Here is a 23,919-nt window from a genome sequence, read left to right as displayed (position 1 = left end):
GAGAATGAGATATGTATTTTTACATTAATATTATAAAGATTGAGATATACATTTTTTTTATAAAAAATATATAAATTTTGATATATATCCAATGTTGTATATTGCAATTTATATAGTATTGAATGTACAGGTGAGAAACATATTGTTTGCTTTGGTGGATGTATATTGCTTGTTCTTTTTATTATAGTATATTGAGTTTGTGTTAACTATATATCTTTCCTTTTTTTGGTTGTAATCAAGATTGGAATTTAAAAAATATCATATTTTAGTTTGTGATAAAATTTAGAATGTAATTATTTCTAAAAATTGATAGTTTATCTTGATGATAAAATGATTAATTTATATATATGTATATATCTACCTTGGTGAATCTACTAGGCAAGGCCCAAGATCAAACTTTCAAGTTACTGTAAGGTTGTATTTATCCTTTTTAATTTTCAACTCTCAAAAAAATTAACAATATCAATAATTCTCTTTGTTCAATAACTTCCATAAATTTCGGTGTACACTAAGCTTAGTAAATCTGCCTAAATATAAATATATTTATTTACCTGAACATAAGTATGTTCAAAATAAGTTATCTGGTTTACCAATCATTTGCCTAATTTGGAAAAAGATTTCCAAAATTTTAATTTAGTTATCAATATTAAACCATGCTGTTATCGCAAAATCTATTTATAAATTAAAATTCTGAACTCCATAAATCCCCATGATTTATAATCTTATGTTTATGTTTATGTTTATATTTATATATATATATATATATATATATATAAACTCATATATTAAGAAGTTAAATAATTATTAATATTTATTAATCATTTAATTTATATAATTATAATTACCCAACTAAACATCAAATTAATATGTTACCGATTCGAAGACAAAAAAAACTTACAACACAACTTAATCACATAGACAAATAAGTGGATCAAAATCTACGCTATCGCTTTCAATTTTGCAATCTACATTGATTTTGTTACGTTATGTTATCCCTTTAGCTGATTTTAATTCCCAATAAGATCGACGTCTGTCATAGAACTCGAAGAGTAAATAATAACTGTTGAGTAAATGATGACAGTATTACAACTGTTAAACGTTTTTGGTCATTTATCCACTATCTTAATCTTGCCAACAGAGATCCCTTGACCGAATTCAAATTTTTGATTTCCACGGACTTGATAGGAAGCTTGGCATGAACAGAAAATTCCATTGCCAGTCACCCGAATGCCCACAGCTTTTTCCGTTTCCGTGGGCGGATAACGCCTGCTTTAATCTCCCTTAAAATAAACTTCCACTCTCACGGAATTCTCTTAATGGACATTCATTCGAAGTCGTCCACCTCTACACCAGGATATTTATCTATTAACATTTCTGTAATTTTATATATTAAAGTTATGCATCTGTTTTTTTAATTATTAATGACAACGACCTGACAATGTTGAACAGGTCAGCATGATTTCTTCTTTATATAAAGTGGCGGCTGTAAAATCGTCGCAGAAAAATGAAGTCTTCCATATTGCTATGGAAACCACTTCTTCATTACATGGGCTATTTTTCCGCGTCCGTCCCGATCATGGCTTCTTCTCGCCAACCCGACTTTAATTTATCTTTGCTTTTAACGTGGCAGCCTAACACTTCTCCTCGACACCTCAGGCACCACATATCTTTATTTTGTCTTGATTAGGTGTTCACATTCATCATCTACTGGTCCATTATTGCTTCAAACAGTGCCTGTCCAATAAATGGGCTACCTGGTTTTTGTTTACCCGAGTGCAGAAAATGTGGATAATGAAACCGCAGGTACTGCATTGAAAGTTAATTAGTTGGGAGAGTATAAAGGGAGGAGGAATTAGTTGGGAGAGTATAAAGGGAGGAGGACATCAGAAGCTACAGCCTCATTCTGCATTGACAACTTGTAGATAGGATAGGGAACATTTGGAGGTTGTTGCAAATTTTGTGATCAATGGGGAAGCTAATTGAGAAAGGAAAACCCTATGTAGCAATGATATTCCTGCAGTTTGGATATGCAGGCATGGCTATTATCTGTAAGGTCGCTCTTAACAGAGGGATGAATCACTTTGTGCTTGTAGTGTACAGGCAGACCGTGGCTACCGTTGTTCTTGCTCCTTTTGCTTTCTTCTTTGAAAGGTATTCTATTTGGTTTTTCAATATGTAGGTAAGTGATTACGTTTGAAAGTGTGGGTTTTCATAGTTCAAGTTAATATAGGATGATATATGGTTATTTCTGAATAAAATGTGTACTGTTAATAACGTTTCTAGTGGATGTTTTACCTCAAGATGAGTGGAACGTCCACTGGAACTTTGGAAGTTTCATTAGTAATCCACATCTTTTCACTAAGAAACAAATTATGATGATATGGAGTAATCATGCGTTTCAACTTTCAGCTGACTTCAATGTATTGCAGGAACGTGAGGCCCAAACTGAAGTTTTCCATATTCTGCCAAATTTTTGTACTGGGTTTGTTAGAGTACGTGTTATTTCACAATTTCATGCCTTCTACTTCTCTTCACAATTTCATGTCAATTTTAGTTTGGATTGGTTTTATGTAAGAATAATTTAAAATGGATAACTCTGGTTCATCGGATCTCAAAAGATCACATAATATTCTGAAAATCTAAAATTTAAATAAGAATACATATGGGAAAATTATTTTAAAATGTTTTTAATTCAATGCATGCTTGCAGGCCAGTAATGGATCAGAATTTATATTACCTAGGTTTGAAATTGACTTCTCCAACCTATGCAGTTACATTGAATAATGTTCTCCCTGCTATGACTTTTGTTATGGCTCTTCTCTTCAGGTAATCGCATCATTGCTTCTTTCAAATTGGTTTTCTCCCTCTGTTCAGATAATCTCATCATTGCTACTTTCAACTTCTTTTTTTCCCTCAGAATTTTTTGTAATTGAGTTATTCATTATTTTGGTCATTTTTATCAGGTTTCATCAGGTTTCCAGATTTTGACAATATTTGAAATCTAACCAACATAAACAAACTTAAGCAATTAACTCAGTTTCGATTTTGATCAAATAAACACTTTAGTTTATTCTTTTGATGGAAATTCCTTATTTGTGTAGAATGGAGAGGTTGAATATCAAAAAGCTACGCAGCCAAGCAAAGATAGTGGGAACGATAGTGTGCGTAGGTGGGGCAATGCTGATGACATTATACAAAGGTCCTATTCTTCAGATGCATTGGTCTTTACATCACGGTTCCAAGGATAACCACACATCTGCTGCAGCAGCTGCCAGTGACAGTAAAGAGTGGATGATAGGCACCCTTCTCATACTTGCAGCCACTCTTTGTTGGTCTGCCATGTTTATCCTCCAGGTCATCATTTGACATCTTTGTTCCCCAATCCCAAAATACATATGTATTGACATGCGCAAATTAACAATTTTGAATGTGCAGACTGCAGTGCTGAGGAAATATTGTGCTCCACTATCCGTGGCCACCTTAATATGTTTTCTGGGAGCCTTACAGGGAACCGTTGTCGGCGTAGCTCTTGTACGTGAACCTTCCCAGTGGGCATTAAGATGGGACATCAACCTTCTCACTGCAGGCTACACTGTAAGTTTGGCTATTCTTTTTTTCTAAATTCAGAGTTGGATTCAAGAATTGGAGTTGGGATATATACCGTGAATATATTAATATTGTTGGTTGCAGGGAGTGGTGGGGTCAGCAATTGCATATTACGTACAAGGTTTGTGCATGCGCTTAAAAGGGCCTGTATTTGCCACAGCATTCAGTCCGTTGGAGTTGATAATTGTGGCAGTTATGGGCTCTATCATTCTTTCCGAGCATATCTCTGTGGGCAGGTTCGTTTATGAATTCCTTTTCAACCCTTAAATTTTTTATTTCTCTTTTTTTGCCAAATTTAGGATGGTTATAGGTTCTAACGGCACTGAATACAGTGTGGTGGGAGGAGTAATGATCGCTGTAGGGCTATGCGCTGTTCTGTGGGGAAAGGCGAAGGATAGCAAGTTGATGTCAACGGAAGCGAAGGATAGCAAGTTGATGTCAACGGATCAAAATTGCTCGGAGGTGCACCCCAATTCTCAAGAAATTGTTCATGAAAATGAAAGTAAATTGGATGACTTAGAAGCGGCCTCTGAGCAGCTAGTGACTGAGGGACCCCAACCTCGTGAATTCAATGGTGGAGATACGGCCATTTCTATCATTGAAAACGACAATACAAAAATGTAAACGTCGTTGTCAACGAGTGTTTGCAACAGCGGTTGAAGTTTAGGTGGTTAAAAATAAGCAATCGGAGAAACATGAAGTTCCCAGAGTTCTCCTGAGCCCCGTCCGTGGAATTTTGAACAAAGGATTTTAAGTGTTAATAGGTTACGAGCTGCCTTTTTTGGTTGTTTCCGTGCTCTTATGCAAATACTTTCTAGGGTATCAATTCAATATCAATGTTATTGTTATTTATTTATAACATAGATTAGTTGTTTATGTGAATAGGGTTTAGTTTATAGAAGTTATTTTGGTGAATTAAATTATCTTTAAAATACGTCCAAATTCGCACACATCCCACTGTAAGTTGATCATTTTCCTCCCATCAGAAAGGAGCTGGCCTAGCCTACTCTCATCCTCACGGCATAAATAAATACGTGTTACCATTTTCATCGCTTTCCAGGAAATCTATTCCCGTTTTGTCCCGACGGTTACGAATACTCCTCACACAATAAATAAATACGTATTACCATTCTCATCGCTTTCCATGAAATTTAATACCGTTTTCTCCCGCCTATGATGAATATTTAAATTTATTTATATATTAAAAATTGGTTTTAAATAACTAAATTTTATAATTTGTTTGTAAAATTCTATTTTATTATCCAATTTTATTAAAAAGGTGAAACCATCCCAAATTAAAAGGTTACATATTTAAGCCATAGGTTACATATTTAAGCCATAGGCCTTTATTGGAATTGGTCATTTTAATCTTTTTGCTAAACTTTTTTATTAAACTTTTTAAATTGAAATATGCTATATATTCTGGTAATCCATTACATTAATACATGAAATTCACATCACTATTTTTCTTTCATATCTGAATCATATGTTTAAACCATACTTAAATTAATTTTTTACAAAACATGATTAAAAATTTACCATATCATTTGTTAATTGCCAACTATCAAAATTAATACAAAGTAAAAAAATATAAAAAAATGAACCAAACTAAAAAACAACTCAACAATTCAATATTTACAAAATTATAGTGGAAATTTAATATTCTACACTATCAATGCATAACCACTTATCTATCATTAACAATTAATACATATAACAAGAAAAATCATCCTGCTAAAATTATGAAAATTCTTTCATCCTCTGTTGTGGTTAACAACGTGGCACCCAGGCTTTTCTAATGCCATCCCATTCCCATTAAAAAAAATCAGGCTCAATTAAAAACTACAAACAATCAACTACAACAACTTGGCACCGGGTTATGAAATGCCCTATTGAGTTCAATAAAATCCAAAAAACGACGTTCAAAATATCTAGGAGATAAGTTTTCTATAAGCAAGATGATTTTGTTCATGAACATTCTGCGTCGTATGAATGCCTTCTATCGGCAGCTTGCCACAAGGAAGATTAAGATGGATCATAATGCTAAAATAAAGATCATATTTGAAGCGAAGATTAGAACTTCTCTAGCCTTTTAGATTTTTTTTGAAGATTAAGATCGATCATAATATGGAAGAGAGATCATATTTGAAAAGCCATAGTTGGATGTTTCAACTAATGGGGTTGAGACACCCAACTAGACTACATGTGATGACCGTGAGGAAATGTAAATATTGGAATTTTACTGTAATAAGAGATAGAGTTGAGAGACTATTTTTAAAAAAATAAATTCTAATCATATTATTTTTGTGAATTAAATATATATTGGAAAAATATATTCTTTTTGAAATGCTGGCAACCTCTGAAAGGAGGATTTGAAGAAGAAATCAGTTATGAAAACTGGATGAAACTACCCTCCCTAACGGGAAAGGCCTGGAGAGGGAAAAGGGGGTAGGAAAAAAAGAATTCTGTGTTGTAGGGACAGACAGAAAGAGAAGGAAAAGAAAGCTGGTTAAGTCTGGTAAGGACCAGATAACCAGGCACAAGGTGCATGTATCTTGTTGAGGGCTGTAGGCCTGCAAGATAGCTCGGGGGGAGATTCCAGTCTTAGCGATGGGTCTCATGGTTGGGAGGACAAGAGCAAACATGGATTGCAGGTGAACTTCAGAAGCATATATGTACGTAATAGTATTTGAAGGAAAAAATTAGGTCAATATATTAGTATTGAAGGAAAATTAGTGCAACAGTGTTTGTAGTCAATACTGTTAGATAAATTCCCAGTAGTGGACACGAAGACCCATTACATTTTAAATCCCACATCGATATCATGTTGCTGTAATATATTTGATTCAGGCAAATATTACTGATTAAATGTCAGATAACTGTTAAAGGGAAAAACTTGTTATGCTAATGGTAGTTCAACAGAAAGACATATAAACAATGGGCGAATCAGAAGCACCGTCATGGTTATCTGAACAGTTAGTGTACTAAAAGAATATTATTGAGTTTATCCATTATTAAAAAGAAGGAATGGAACAGGCCTTGGGCTATTTAGACTGCCAGCCAGGGTTATCCTAACTGAATACCCGCTGGACAAAGCATCTAAACAGATATTGTGAACATAGTTTAGGGTTTAGAGACTATACGAGTCTGTAGTAGCAAGAAAGTTCACTTAAAACTGTGAAATAGCATATAACCAATGACATCGAAAGAGGTAAACATTACGAAACAGGTTGCTATAACTATGAAACAATTACAGTTAACTGAACGGTACTGAAGAAGTAAATATTACGAGAACGATTAACTTAAGAAGAGCTACCGGGGAAATACGAACCAAATCTAGATTCCCTAGTATCCATTCAAAGGACAAACAAGTGCAACCACTGAAACTACCATAACCGTAATATACAACGTAAGTATTTACATGAATGTTCGTACATTCAAACCAAGTAATATATATATACTCTGTAACAATCTAACATTTCCATTATAACTTAAGCTCATTAACAGTAAATACCCATATGCTGGTAAAACAGTGTTCCGTAACTGTGAGAAGGGGCATTAAAACAAAGATGAGTAGCAAAGGGAAAACAACTACCCTTCTTGAGGACAATAGCATAATGTGGTAGCGGAAGATCTGGAATACATACCATTCACAAAACTAGAATTAACAAATTAACCGAATCAGAATGGCAAGCCAATAATGTCGGACAGAGTATACTGTAAATACAAGCGGCATGTCATTTAAACTATCCGAGGAAAAACCAGAAGTGAACCAACAATTACAGAGCAAGTTGTAATAAAAGCGATGAAACTGAAAGAGCAATTTAATTATATTCAATAAATCTAAATAAAACACCCTTTGAACAGAGGGGTCCATATACAGCGGCCAGTTCAACAACGGCCCTTATCATTTACATATAAACAGTTGCATCTGAATGACTAAACATAGAAAAACAAGGTTGCCTTCGAATAACTCAACCGCTGTACAGGGTTAAGGCTTATCCCGCGCAAGGGAACCGCCTGTTCCTCATAACCCAACAGGGTAAGCCGGGAACACAAAAACCTGAGATACGAGAACACATGCAAACCATGAGGACCCTACTCTGGAATTCCTCGCTTGGATTTTAGACAACAGGAAGCCTGTGAACAGAAGAAAAAAGAAGAATGCAAACATGTATAAATCACAGCCGTCTCAGGCACATCAAGGGTAAAACCCCCAGTTTTCGAGCTAATATCTTAGGGCCGATTTGCTTACCTGGCACGCGGCGGAGAAGGTCGAAACACTGGAGCTCTGTCAATCCGCAAACAGAAGGGAGGCATTGCTATAACCCTTACCTTCAAACGACAAATAACAAGGGACAAACAGTTAATAGATGCATACAATCCAGCAGTGAAACTCATGTTAAAACACATGCAAAACTTGTGGCTAATCCTGGAAGAAGGAGATAATCCATAACGAAAAACTGTGTTTAATTTCAGAACAAATACATTACCTGCACAGTGTCCCTGGGAAATAAGCATGAGCTCTCGGAGCTGTTGATGGAGTCCAGGAGGAGGCGATAAATGGAGACGGATCCAAGTGTAAGAGACCAGTGAAAACCCGAGAACCATTCCAGTACCAAATGAGCCGTGAGTGAAGCCCTAAGGGTTTATGAAGAGCCCTCCAAACCCTTAAACGATTTTCCGCCCTCGGATCTGGGTCAGTGGATCTCCACCGTAGGAACAGAGCGGGAACCCAAGGCGTGAAGGCCGAGGGTGCGAAGATCGATAAGTCACATGGCCAAGCGGGTGAGCCAGGCCACCTGTTAAACAGCTGCCATGAAAAATTAAATGCCGCCAACAACTCAACGCCGGAAAAGTTCGGGTCGGACAATGCATACAATCCGATTGCCGGTTTGTTACACTTGTAACCCATGCAAACGAGCCGAGCCATAAACTATTAAACCATATAATATGTGTCCAAGTTATATCACCTCCGAATGGTTATAAGCAATTGATAAACTACGCACAATAGAGGTTATGTTATAAGGGTTATGTAAGTGTAATATAAATTACCATTAACAAAAAAAAAATTGCTTTTATGTATTATGGAAGGGATGTGACAGATTGGTATCAGAGCCAAGTTGCAATACTGTGGCCTCTGGAACAACATGTTTAAAATGTACAGGATAATCATCTCATACATCTGTAAGATAGAGAACTAATTGAACTAACTTTTTTTTTTTTGTGTCCCATTTCTAGGGGTGAGACACAGGGAAATAACAGCTAATAGCTAATAGACAGAAAACAGTGAATATGCAGAGAGCCGGCAGCGCTTCGCATAGATCGATGGCAGGTCAGGAACCTGCAGTAAATCCTCGGGACAATCCAGAGTTGTGGGTACAGCTTGGCGAGGAGACACGTAGCACAAACCTTGCAATACTGGAAACTGTACAGGAACTGAAGAATGAGATGGCACGTTTACGAGAGGATAATGCACGACTGACGGTGGAACAAGAAAGAATTCTGAAGAGTTTGTCGGATAGGCAGAACCCCCCACTAGCTAATCCCAGTGCAAAACAGCAGAGGATGACAGAAGAACGAAACTATCAAACTGAACCTGAAAACTCAGAAGAAAAGGAGGACCATTCTGATAATGTACTCGAACAACAGATTTCAAAACGTCAGAGAGTGGAGCTGTAGGGAGAATTTCGAAAAATTAAACCCCCACATTTTGATGGGGAACAGGAAGAAGCGGCTGAAGCATGGTTAATTAACATGAACAAATATTTTCAATTGTATGAATATGACCACAACTTGAAGGCATGATTGGCCATCTTCTAGTTACAAGGTAAAGCAACCCTGTGGTGGGAGGAAGTTAAGATCGTGAAGGGGGTAAGCGAACGGACCATAACATGGGAAAAGTTTCAGAAATACTTCAAAGAAAGGTATCTGACCGAGCGCTTCTACGATGAAAAAGCAAGGGAATTCCACGATTTAAAGTTGGGACAACACACTATGGACGAGTTTATCAACCGTTTTACCTCCCTGCTTCGCTATGTGCCCTATATTAAGGAGGAGAAAGCTAAGGTGCAAAGATTTGTTAGCAGTTTACCTCTATATATAAGAGAAAGGATTGAGTTTGACAATCCCAGGACGATGGATGAAGCTATCCGCAAGGCTAGAATCTGTTACCAGCAGAATAAACAGAGAGGAGATGCTCCAAATAAAAGATGGAATGAAAGAAGAGGTAACAAAACAGTTGGGAATAGTAAAGGAAGTCGCAGCAATGGTAGCAAGGGAGCTGGCAAAGGGCAGAACAGTAGAACTGTAGCAAGAGGGTCGCTCAGGACTAGACCAACCAGTGAGTCTAGAGTGAGTGAACAGCCTACTAGGCCGGAGGGCGAAGGAATGGCCAGACCTCCAGTTCAATGCTGGGGCTGTGGAGGACCACACTACGTCAAAAACTGCCCGCAGCGAAAGGGTACTGATCAGATATCCCAGATTCACGAAGCATCGACCGTTGGGGATGTGGGACGTAGCGTACCAAGGATTAACGCAGCCCTGGATGATCGTCAAGCGGAATACCAACCAACTATGGTGGAATTTGAAGGTAAAATTTCGAATCTTTCTATAGCTGTTCTCATTGATCCAGGAGCTACTTTAAGTTATATTAGCCCAAAGATAGTAGAACAGTGTAAATTACAATCTGAAAAATTCAAGAATCCATGGCTGGTACAGCTAGCTACGGGGGCCAAGAGACGGGTCTTGGAAAAAATTAATAATTGCTCTTTAACCGTAGCAGGACAGCCAATAGTAGTGGATCTGAATGTACTTCCTTTGGGTTCATATGACGTTCTGATTGGGATGGATTGGCTGGAAAAACACTGGTCACTAGTAAACTGCAAGACGAAAACCATTTACTATAAAGATGACTCTGGAGAGAAACAGGAATTGCAAGGGATCAAGCGCCCCGTGCAGATCCGGCCGATCACGGCATCACAACTAGCTAAATGTATCAAAAAGAAATGTCAAATTTATGCCATTCAGGTAGGCTATGCAAATCAAAAGGATAAAACAGCCACGCTGGAAAACATTCCCGTAATACAAGAATTTGCAGATGTTTTTCCAAAAGAGATACCTGGGCTGCCACCTAAAAGAGATATAGACTTTACCATCGAATTGACACCGGGGGAAGCACCAGTGTCGCGGGCACCTTATCGAATGAGCGTACCTGAATTAACAGAATTAAAAATGCAACTGCAAGAGCTGCTAGACAAGAATTATATTCGCCCCAGTGTATCACCATGGGGAGCCCCAGTGTTATTCGTCAAGAAAAAAGATGGAACTCTTCGAATGTGCATAGACTATCGTCAGCTGAACAAGCTCACGATCAAAAATAAATATCCTTTACCTCGGATTGATGAACTTTTCGATCAAGTGAAGGGGGCAACAGTGTTCTCTAAGATCGATCTGCGATCTGGGTATCACCATATTAGGATTAAGGAGGAGGATATCGCTAAAACAGCTTTCAAAACTCGGTATGGGCACTACGAGTTTGTAGTGCTACCTTTTGGTTTGACCAATGCACCTTCCACCTTTATGTGTCTGATGAACAGTGTGTTTCATAGGTTCTTGGATAAATTTGTGTTGATATTTAACGATGATATTCTGGTATATTCTCGTTCTATGGAGGAGCACGAGGAGCATCTCAGGTTAGTGCTGCAAACTCTCCGAGAACATCAGTTATATGCTAAGTTCAACAAATGTGATTTCTTCAAGGAGGAAATACAATACTTAGGCCATATAATCACAAAAGAGGGGATTGCAGTGGACCCTGAAAAGATAAGGACTATAATGGAATGGCCCGTACCAAAAGATGTGGTAGATATCAGGTCCTTTATGGGGCTAGTTGGTTATTATAGAAGATTCGTGGAAGGTTTTTCAAGGGTAGCATACCCTATCACCTCCTTACAGAAAAAAGGAAGGGTATTCAAATGGACCTCAGAGTGTCAGCGGAGCTTTGAGCAACTTAAACATTTACTCACCACCGCACCCATTTTGAGTATAGCTGATCCTAATAAGGATTACGTGGTATGTACTGATGCAAGTAAGGAGGGTGTGGGCGGAGTATTGATGCAGGAAGGAAGAGTGATCGCGTACGAATCAAGAAAGCTAAAAGAACATGAGCAGAAATATTCTGCCTATGACTTAGAATTGGCAGCCGTTATACACGCACTGAAAATGTGGCGGCATTATCTCATGGGGAGAAAATTTCTGTTGTTAACAGATCACCACAGCTTGACAAATTATTTCAGCCAACCTACCTTAAATACGAGGCAAGCCCGCTGGGCGGATTTTCTAAGTGGATTTGATTTTGAAATTAAGCACTTGAAAGGGAAGGAGAACCATGTAGCCGACGCATTAAGTCGGAAGGTGCAATGCTTGTATGAGATTTCGTTCAGTAAATGGAAGAATTCCTTGTTTGAAATGATAAAAACAGCAGCAGATCAAGATGCTGAATATCAGCAAATAAAACAACAGGTACAACAACTTTCTAGAGGGAAAAATCAGCAGGGATATGAGTTAGATGATGCTGGAATGCTGTATTATAATAAGAGGTTGTATGTACCTAATAAGGTTAGTCTTAGAAATCTAATTTTGGATGAGTTTCACATCAGCCACTATACTGGACACCCAGGGTACCAAAAAATGATCACCGCACTTAGAAAAGAATATTATTGGCTAGGAACGAAAAAGAATGTAGCTGAATACTTAGCAAGGTGTTTGGAGTGTCAACAGATTAAAGCGGAGCATTTGCATCCAGCAGGGCTACTACAACCTTTACCCATTCCGGAGTGGAAATGGGAAACTATTTCTATGGATTTTATAACCGGTTTGCCTCGGACAAAGAAGAACAATGATTCCATTATGGTAGTGGTAGATAAACTGAGTAAAGTAGCACACTTTATACATGTGCAGTCCACTTATAAGGCTGTGCAAATTGCTCATATTTTTATGCAGAATGTGTTCAAACTACATGGACTTCCAAAGATAATAATATATGACCGTGATGTAAAATTCACATCAACCTTTTAGAGAGCATTGTTTACTGAACTGGGAACACAACTGAATTTCAGCACAACCTATCATCCCCAGACCGACGGTCAAACAGAACGAGTGAACCAGGTAGTGGAGGACATGTTGAGAGCATGTGTAATGCAGAAACCAACTCAATGGGAGGAATATCTACACCTGGTTGAATTCGCATATAATAACGGATATCACACGTCAACACAAATGAGCCCCTTTGAGGTCTTGTATGGGCGGAAATGCCGCACACCCTCAAGCTGGGGTGGACCTGAGGATAAATTAAGATTGGGACCAGAAATGCTCAAAGAAATGGAGGACATGGTAAAAAGGGTGCGTATTAATTTAAAGGCTGCTCAAGACAGACAAAAAAGCTTTGCAGATCGGAAGAGAAGGTTCCAAGAATATCAGGTCGGTGACCATGTTTTTGTGAGGATCCAAGCCAAAAGGAGTACACTGCAATGGAGCGGGTGTGCCAAACTTGCTCCTCGTTATTTTGGACCTTTTCAGGTCTTGGCAAGAGTGGGGCCGGTAGCTTACCAACTCGCCCTGCCAAGCCATATTAGGATCCACAATGTCTTCCACGTTTCTATACTAAAAAAATATGTTTACGACCCTAAACATGTGATCAAATGGCAGGATGTACGGGTAAGAACTAATCTGGTTGATCTAATTAAGCTTTTATTCCAGACAGGAAGTGACTGGAATTGTTGTTGATTGCAGGTCGAACCGGAAGGCGAGGTTCTGGTCGAGCCACTGAACATCCTCGACCGGAGAGAAGTGCAGCTGCGGAAGCGAGCTATTACCCAAGTTAAAGTGCAGTGGTAGCACTATGGGCCTGATGAGGCCACTTGGGAAGATGAGGAGCTCATTAAAAAGGCTTACCCGGAATTGTTTATGGGAATCAGACATCGGGACGATGTCCAATCTCAGGAGGGGGAGATGTGATGACCCTGAGGAAATGTAAATATTGGAATTTTACTGTAGTAAGAGATAGAGTTGAGAGACTGTTTTTTTTTTTTTTTTAATTCTAATCATATTATTTTATTGTGAATTAAATATATATTGGAAAAATATATTCTTTTTGAAATGTTGGCAACCTCTGAAAGGAGGATTTGAAGAAGAAATCAGTTATGAAAACTGGATGAAACTACCCTCCCTAACAGGAAAGGCCTCGAGAGGGAAAAGGGGGTAGGAAAAAAAGAATTCTATGCTGTAGGGACAGAAAGAAAGAGAAGAAAAGAAAGCTGGTTAAGTCTGGTAAGGATCAGATAACCAGGCACAAGGTGCATGTATCTTGTTGAGGGTTGTAGGCCTACAAGATAGCTCGGGGGGAGATTCCAGTCTTAGCGATGGGTCTCATGGTTGGGAGGACAAGAGCAAACATGGATTGCAGGTGAACTTCAGAAGCATATATACAAATCTGGCGAACCAGGTACGTAATAGTATTTGAAGGAAAAATTAGTTCAATATATTAGTATTTGAAGGAAAATTAGTGCAACAGTGTTTGTAGTCAATACTGTTAGATAAATTCCCAGTAGTGGACAGGAAGACCCATTACATTTTAAATCCCACATCGATATCATGTTGCTGTAATATATTTGATTCAGGCAAATATTACTGATTAAATGTCAGATAACTGTTAAAGGGAAAAACCTGTTATGCTAATGGTAGTTCAACAAAAAGACATATAAACAATGGGCGAATCAGAAGCACCATCGTGGTTATATGAACAGTTGGTGTACTAAAAGAATATTATTGAGTTTATCCATTATTAAAAAGAAGGAATGGAACAGGCCTTGGGCTATTTAGACTGCCAGCCAGGGTTATCCTAACTGAATACCCGCTGGACAAAGCATCTAAACAGATATTGTGAACATAGTTTAGGGTTTAGAGACTATACGAGTCTGTAGTAGCAAGAAAGTTCACTTAAAACTGTGAAATAGCATATAACCAATGACATCGAAAGAGGTAAACATTACGAAACAGGTTGCTATAACTGTGAAACAATTACAGTTAACTGAACGGTACTGAAGAAGTAAATATTACAAGAACGATTAACTTAAGAAGAGCTACCGGGGAAATACGAACCAAATCTAGATTCCCTAGTATCCATTCAAAGGAAAAACAAGTGAAAACACTGAAACTACCATAACCGTAATATACAGCGTAAGTATTTACATGAATGTTTGTACATTCAAATCAAGTAATATATATATACTCTATAACAATCTAACATTTCCATTATAACTTAAGCTCATTAACAGTAAATACCCATATGCTGGTAAAACAACGTTCCGTAACTGTGAGAAGGGGCATTAAAACAAAGATGAGTAGCAAAGGGAAATCAACTACCCTTCTTGAGGACAATAGCATAATGTGGTAGCGGGAGAACTGGAATACATACCATTCACAAAACTAGAATTAACAAATTAACCGAATCAGAATGGCAAGCCAATAATGTCGGACAGAGTATACTGTAAATACAAGCAGCATGTCATTTAAACTATCCGAGGAAAAACCAGAAGTGAACCAACAATTACAGAGCAAGTTGTAATAAAAGCAATGAAACCCAAAGAGCAATTTAATTATATTCAATAAATCTAAATAAAACACCCTTGAACAGAGGGGTCCATATACAGCGACCAGTTCAACAACGACCCTTATCATTTACATATAAACAGTTGCATCTGAATGATTAAACATAGAAAACAAGGTTGCTTTCGAATAACTCAACCACTATACAGGGTTAAGGCTTATCCCGCGCAAGGGAACCGCCTGTTCCTCATAACCCAACAGGGTAAGCCGAGAACACAAAAACCTGAGATACAAGAACACATGCAAACCATGAGGACCCTACTTTGGAATTCCTCGCTTGGATTTTAGACAACAGGAAGCCTGTGAACAGAAGAAAAAAGAAGAATGCAAGCATGTAAAAATCACAGTCGTCTTACGCTCATCAAGGGTAAAACCCCCAGTTTTCGAGCTAATATCTTAGGGCCGACTTGCTTACCTGGCACGTGGCGGAGAAGGTCGAAACACTGGAGCTCTGTCAATTCGCAAACAAGAGGGAGGCATTGCTATAACCCTTACCTTCAAACGACAAATAACAAGGAACAAACAATTAATAGATGCATATAATCCAGCAGTGAAACTCATATTAAACACATGTAAAAACTTGTGGCTAATCCTGGAAAAAGGAGATAATCCATATCGAAAAACTGTGTATAATTTCAGAACAAATACATTACCTACATAGTGTCCCTGAGAAATATGCATGAGCTCTCGGAGCTGTTAATGGAGTCTAGGAGGAGGCGATAAATGGAGACGGATCCAAGTGTAGGAGACCAGTGAAAACCCGAGAACCATTCCAGTACCAAATGAGTCGTGAGTGAAGCCCTAAGGGTTTATGAAGAGCCCTCCAAACCCTTAAACGATTTTCCGCCCTCGGATCTGGGTCAGTGGATCTCCACCATAGGAACAGAGTGGGAACCTAAGGCGTGAAGGCCGAGGGTGCGAAGATCGATAAGTCACATGGCCAAATGGGTGAGCCAGACCACTTGTTATAAAGCTGCCATGAAAAATTAAATGCCGCCAACAACTCAACGCCGGAAAAGTTCAGGTTGGACAATGCATACAATCTGATCGCCGGTTTGTTACACTTGTAACCCATGCAAACGAGCCGAGCCATAAACTATTAAACCATATAATATGTGTCCAAGTTATACCACCTCCGAATGGTTATAAGCAATTGATAAACTATGCACAATAGAGGTTATGTTATAAGGGCTATGTAAGTGTAATATAATTTACCCTGAACAAAAAAAAATTTGCTTTTATGTATTATGGAAGGGATGTGACACTACAACAGTCAGGGGAGCTGAATCCATGTAGATTTGGTTGTAATCTAATTTCACTGTATGTGAAATCTTACTATATTTTCCTCATTGAATATAATTTTTGAATTGCAATCTAAGTTCACTGTATGTGAAATCTTACTGTATGTGAAATCTTACTGTATTTTCCTGATTGAATACAATTTTTTGAAGTTATATTTCAATGTTTCTTTCCACTCTTGTGAAAGTACTTTTTCAAAATAGAAATAGCCTGAGAAAAATTTTCCTATTCCTAACCATGATTTAAGAAAAGAGATATTGGCTCTATGAAGATGATATTGAGAATGGAATATAAAGATCTGCACACCTTCCATAATTGGTGATTTGTGATGGAGTAGGTCTAGACGAGGATAGACCAACTGATTATCAATTTATTCAAAAGTTTTTTATAAATAATACTTAATTTTATATTTATAAATAATACTTAATTTTATAATGAACTGTTAAATTGTTAGTCAAATAGTAATGGAATGGCGGATTTACTTGAGAATGAAATATAAAGTTTCTGCGCAGCTCGCTGGACTTCCATGCAATGAAGATGGTACCTATTGGTAGTGCTTTGTGTCAGAGTAATTCTACAGCAGGATTTGGCTATCATTTTTTTAGGGTTTCTACAAATAATGTTTAGCTTTGTAATTAAGTGAGTCAAATTGTAATCATAAGGTAGGTATCTACGTGAACTTGATGCTTTTTTCTAAAATGAAGAATATACTCTAATGGGTGTTTTGTGTCATAGAAGGTATATAGGGTGCTTTGTTTCAGAGTAATGGTAGGATTTGGCTATCATTTTTTCTTAAGGTTTCTACCAATAATGTTTAGCTTTGTAATCAAATGAGTAAAATTGTAATTATAAAGTAGGTCTTTATCTAAACTTGATGCCTTTCTCTAGAATGAAGAATATACTCTCATGGGTGTTCTGTGTTATAGAAAGCATATATATGGATAGGTGAAATGATAATCAATTTTATTTGATAAAATTTATTGTTTAAATAAGTTTAATACTTATAATAATGTATTTCTTTGTAAAATATTATAAGTTAAAATCCAAAAAGGAATACATTAAATTTTGTAGACTCTAATTATTTGTTTAAGAAATACAAAAATAATTTAATATATCCATGTAACTATCAAGATTATATAACTTTATAGTTAATCATTAAATTCCCCGGATGCAGGTGATCTGTAGAGCAATAACCATGATGGGATGGAGGAAGGCGGAGCATGGCTGGCACCTGGCCAGCATGCTCGCAGGACAGAACTTCAGGTAGGAAGACATTAATGCGAGGGTGATTAACACCACGTGAGCTGATATGTTCGGTCTTGGAATTACAACACTGTCCACTTACGCCTGCTCAGGAGGATTTCGGTCTGCAGCGAACTTAATTGCCATAGTAATGGCGAGTGAGGATCAAGGGAATGGCACCTGCATTTTAAGTGACCTCACTGCCATAATCTGAGTCTATGCTTCATTCTATTCGGTAAGATTCGGAGCTGTGAGAAAGAATGGGTCTGGGGATGGTCTGACGTCGGAGGCTGGTTTCGAATTGAGCCTGAGGCTACGCTCTGGCGGTGTAATTCCCTCACAAAGATAAGCAACAGCCCCTGTGGTGTCACTACAAGTCAAGGTAGATCAACTTTTGGAGACTTTTTTGCTGTTGTTCGAGTTTGTCATTACGCGATGCCGAGACCCCGCCAGCGTATGCTGAGTCGCAGAGGATCTGGAAGAGGAACCCCCTCATGGCCCCCTGCTGATTCAAGCTCCCTGGGGATTCCTTCTCATCATCGGGGAATAGAGCGCATTCTGACCCCTAGCCACTACCTGGACCCAAATTCTCCAGACTCGGCCAATTCGTCTTCGTTTGGTTCAGCCACTTTCTCGTTCAACTGCTCTCTCACGCGCCCTCGAATAACAGCTCATGTCTCTGTTCTCTTCATCGAGGAAGCTCAACACGAGGGAGAGTTGAGTGCTCCAATTCCACATTCTGAGGAAGTCCATAATCCCAGCTCTCCAAAGCCCACCTCGGAAATGCATAAGGAGCAGCCCCAGCCAGCCAGCACCATCAGCTTCATGCTGGAGGCCCATGCTCAGCCAGACATGCAGGAACCGGAAATGGGTTGGTGTAGGATCGTAGAGGAGAAGCCCGATGAGTAATCCAGGTTCCAACTCTTACCATTTTTGGATGCCCAATGAAAAGGAGGAAAGGTTATCTATGGTTCTGTTTGTCAATCTTTCTTCATGTTTTCTGTACTGTTTCTATTGTCTAGTGTCTGATGTGGCGATGATACTTGTGTCTGTATACCCTTCACAGGGAATGTCTAGTGTCGGTTATGTGAATCACTCTGTCTCCCCTACGTGGGAAGTAAGGTTCAATCTCTCTGTTTCTGAATCTGTCATGAACAAACGGCCTAACCACAGGCTTGATGGCTCTCTGTTATCCAAGGATGTAATTGTTCTCTTTTTTGTATATAATAGATTAAATTTACTTAGCAAAAAAAATAGTTAATCATTAAATTAAATTTTTGTATGATATTTATATTTTGATTTCCGGAACAGATTTCGAGACAAAAGTTCTTGTTTATTTTATTTGCGGAGAGTGAAAAAAATATTCAAATATGACCTCAAAATTGTATTCAATCAGGGAAATACAAAGATATTTCACTTATAATGAATTTCGATTGCAACTGAATCCATGTGGTTTTATGTTTTTGTTTCCAAATTTATTATATATTTATAAAAGTTATTTATAGATTATTAAATAGTTTTATTTTATTTTGTTTTAACCGTTATTTATATTCATGAGGCACATAGATGATAGTAGATAAAAGCAAGCCATTCATTTAAACTGGTTTTCTATGAAAATTTAACACATTATTGTTATAATTTTTGTTTTAATTTTTAATCATAAATGTTTATATTTTTTTTAAAAGGATTGGTAAAATTCTTAAAATGCCATGCTTACGTAAACGGTCTTGCCAATAGAAATCTAAACCAATTAATTTTTTTTTTATGAAAATTTGGGCTTATTACTCATAAAAATATGATAAATGAGTATTTTAAGGTTTTAAAATTTATTAATGGTGTATAATGTATTAATAAATGTATTAATTTATAATGTATTAATATTAGTGTCTTCATATTAATGGATTATACTAATATGCTAATAGTTTTTAATATATTAATATTTTTTAAGTTTATTGTATTTATGTTAGGGTGAGTTGACAATAGTTTATCTTTACTTTATACAATAGGTTGTATTAAAATGAAAATCAATTATAGTTAGACATCTACTATCAAAATGTAAATCAACTATAGTGAGATATCTACTCACATATTTATTAAAAGATGTATACTACTTTTGCTGAGTTTATATAGTTCGGTTTATATTATAAGATATGGTTTAACATTGTTTCTTTGGGTTAAATAAATATAGAAATTTTTATTAATAATAATATTAATTTATTAATATTAATATATTAATAAATAAATATATTATTAATAATATAAATTTAATAACATTAATACATTGATATATTAACTAAAATATTGATACTCAGTTAAAAAAAAAAATTACTTAATATATAATTATAGTCAATGAAATTAGTCAAACATATCCCAATATAATGAGATTCAGACTTGGTCACTTAAAACAATCCTTAGTTTATGTTCATTAATTAATAATAATATTAATTAATTAATTAATTAATTAATTAATATTATTAGATTGACATATTAATAATTAAGACATTAATAAATAGTATTAATTAAAACATTAAAATGTTTAACAAGATTAATTAAAACATTTATATATAAATGTTTATAACATTAAATATTAATTTAAAATATGTAAAATAATATATTAATATTAATTAATAATAATTAATAATAATGTTAATTTATTAATTTATTAACATTATTAAATTAACATATTAATTAAATCATTAATACATAATTATTATAGTTAATTACATTATTCAAATATAGTTAAACATGAACACATTCACACTTGGTCAATAATAATAATAATGTAATATTGGGATTGTACCAAATATTTTTAATTGTAAAATATTAAGTAAAACATTTGGCAATATGTTAATTAAAATATGTTTTAAAAAAATTTAATAACATTAATTTAAAAACATCTAAAAAATAGATTAATGGTAATTAATAGTAATATTAAATTATCAATTTATTATCATTAATATATTGATATAGTAATTAAGGCATTAATACATAAATAAAAAAAATTACTTAATACATTTAAAAAAAAAAGGCAATGACATTAGTCAACCAAAGCGAAACATGTTGGAACTGTACTCATATATTTTTAATGTTAAAACATTAAAAAACTTTTAATGCTAAAACATTGAGACTTGGTCAACCTTATATTTATTGTATTTGGCCATAATCAATCGTATTCCATTAAAGTAATCCTAATTCAATCAAATCAATCTTTAATTAATATAATATTAATTAATTAATTAATTAAAACAACAAAGCAATAATTAACATTATTATTAATTAACTAAAACATTTAGAAATATATTAATTAAAATATTTATATAAAAATAATAATAACAATAAATATTAATTTAAAATGTTTAAATTAATATATTAATATTAATTAATAATAATATTTATTAATTAAAACAACAATTTGAATGTTTAATAACCTAACCGATAAATTTTAACGAGTTTAAATAAATATATTAATATTAATATTAATTAATATAAATTTATTAATGTTAATACATTGATATATTAATTAAAGCACTGATACATAGTTAAAAAAAGTTACTTAATATATAATTATTATAGTCAATCATGTGAGTCAAGTATCGCCAAATATAGCCAAATATGACCAAATTCAACTTGGTCAACTCTATGTTAATCGTATTTGGCAATATTCAACATTGTTCACTGAAAACAATCCTCATTAATTAATTAAAACATTAATTAAGTATATCATAATATTAATTAAGGATAATATTAATTTATTAACATTATTACATTTGACATATTAATTAAATCATTCATACATAATTAAAAGAAATTATCTAATGCATAATTATTGTAGTTAACCACATTAGTCAAACATAACCAAACATGACCACATTCAAACTTGGTCAATAATTATTAATTAATAATAATTAACTTTATTAATAATGCTACTTAATAATAATAATAATAATAATGTGATGTTGGAATTGTAAACAAATGTTTCTAATGTCGCAATGCGACATTACAACATTTTGTCAACCACATTTTAGAATGTGGGTGACTCTTCGACCATGTTTGACTATGTTTAATAATCAGCAATCTTCAACTTCAGTCAAACATAATTGCCTATTAATATTATTGATTAATATTGATAATTAAACATGTTGTGATGTTGTAATGGTAAAGAAATCTATCAGATGTCACAATGTGACAAAAATTGTTGCAATATTACACATTGCAATTTATCCAATGTCACGGTACGACATTACTATATTAGTCAACCACATTTACTAATACAATTGGCTATTTTGGAGTATTTTTGTCAGTCAACACTCAAGTCTGTTCAAACATGGTTTATAATATTAATGCCTTAGGTTCAATTTTATTGCCTAGGGTTCATAATCCCTTGGGTTTTTAGTATTTATCCCCTAGGTATATTATTTTCTTGGGTTTATAAAATCAATCTTGTGAGTTTATTAATCTAAGGATTGAACAATGGTTAAGCATGGTCCAATGTTGCATGTGAAAAATATTGTGTCAATATGAAAATCGACCATGGTCAAGCATGGTCAAACAAGTTTATTTAAGGGTTTATAATATTTATCTTAGGTTTTTTATACCTTGGGTTTATATTATTGGCTTAGGTTGAATGTTATTCCCTAGGGTTTATAATTCATTGGGTTTTTAGTATTATTACCTTGTGTTTATTATTCCCTTCACTTTAGAATATCAAACATGGTCAATGAAAGTCAATATTCGTCAAACATGGTCAATATTGGCAAACCATGGTCAACCATGGCTAGCCATGTTGTATGAAATCAATCATGGTCAACCATGGTCTAACATTGCATGGTAACAAATATTCTCTCAATATGAAAATCTACATTGGTCAACCATAGTCCAACGTTGCATTGTGCCAAAGATTGTGGCGATATGGCAGTCATTAATTATCAAACATGAGCGACCATTGTCCTACGTCACATTGTGACAAGGATTGTCTCAATATGAAAATCAACCATGAGAAACCATGGTCAATGATATTTTTTTAAGGGTTTATAATATTTATCTTTGGCTATTTATAAATTTGGTTAATAATATTCATCCCTTGGGTTTAATATTATTTCCTTGGGTTCATAGTCCCTTGGGGTTTTAAACCGCAAGGTATTTTATAGTCTACCATAGTTAACCATGTTTATTTTAGCCAACCATGTTTACTTTAGGATTTATAATATTTATTTTAGGGTTTATATACCTTAGGTTTGTAATGTTAATCCCTTGGGTTTAATATTATTTCCTTGGGTTTAATACTATTTCCTTGGGGTTTTAAAATTAATCCCTTGGGTTTATTAATCTAAGGGTTTACAATATTAATCCTTAGGTCTAATATCAAGTGCCTTGGTTTATAAGAATGATCAACCATGGTCCAATGTCACATTGTGACAAAGATTTTCTCAATATGAAAATTAACTATGGTCCAATGTTGGATTGTGACAAAGATGGTCTCCATATGAAAATAAATCATGGTCATCCATGGTGCAATTTCACATTGTGAGAATGATTGTCTCAATATGAAAATCAACCATGTTCAACCATGATAATTTTAGGGTTTACAATATATTTATCTTTGGGTATTTATAAATTGGGTTTATAATATTCATCCATTGGGTGTAATATTATTGCCTTGGGTTCATAGTCCCTTGGGGTTTTAAACTCCAAGGGACTGTATAGTCAACCATAGTCAACTATGTTTATTATAGGGTTTATAATATTTATTTTAGAGTTTATATACCTTAAGTTTATAATATTAATCCCTTGGGTTTAATATTATTTCCATTGTTTTATAGAATGTTAGCATTTTAGGTTTATAATATTTATTCCTTGTTTAATATTATTCACTTTGGTTTATAATCCCTTAGGTTTTTAGTATTAATCCCTTTGATTTATTATCTCCTTTGATTTATAATATCAATCCTTTGGTTTATTCGTAGGGTTTAATATTATTAATAGAGTTTATAATATCAATATGAAAATCAACCATGGTCTACCATGATTGAACGTCACATTATGACAAACATTGTCTCAATAAGAAAATCTAGCATGGTAAACCATGATCAACCATGTTTATTTTAG

General features: G+C 35.1%; 1 protein-coding gene across 1 annotated transcript; it reads left to right on the top strand.

Annotated features, from left to right (window-relative positions):
* The first annotated feature begins 1,932 nt into the window (after positions 1-1,932).
* LOC149239297 (WAT1-related protein At5g07050-like) lies at positions 1,933-4,323 on the top strand. The gene is made up of 7 exons (XM_089369820.1): positions 1,933-2,151; positions 2,430-2,492; positions 2,710-2,826; positions 3,102-3,354; positions 3,436-3,594; positions 3,691-3,842; positions 3,939-4,323. The coding sequence occupies exons 1-7, from the start codon at positions 1,967-1,969 to the stop codon at positions 4,228-4,230; spliced, it is 1,221 nt and encodes a 406-aa protein (XP_089225946.1). The 5' UTR covers positions 1,933-1,966; the 3' UTR covers positions 4,231-4,323.
* Positions 4,324-23,919: the final 19,596 nt, after the last annotated feature.

The sequence above is a fragment of the Pinus tabuliformis genome, chromosome 8 (genome assembly GCF_031772625.1).
Source record: "Pinus tabuliformis cultivar Carrire ecotype Pingquan chromosome 8, CPIR1, whole genome shotgun sequence".
NCBI classification, from domain to species: Eukaryota; Viridiplantae; Streptophyta; class Pinopsida; order Pinales; family Pinaceae; genus Pinus; species Pinus tabuliformis.
This window is presented reverse-complemented; position numbering and strand designations above follow the sequence as displayed.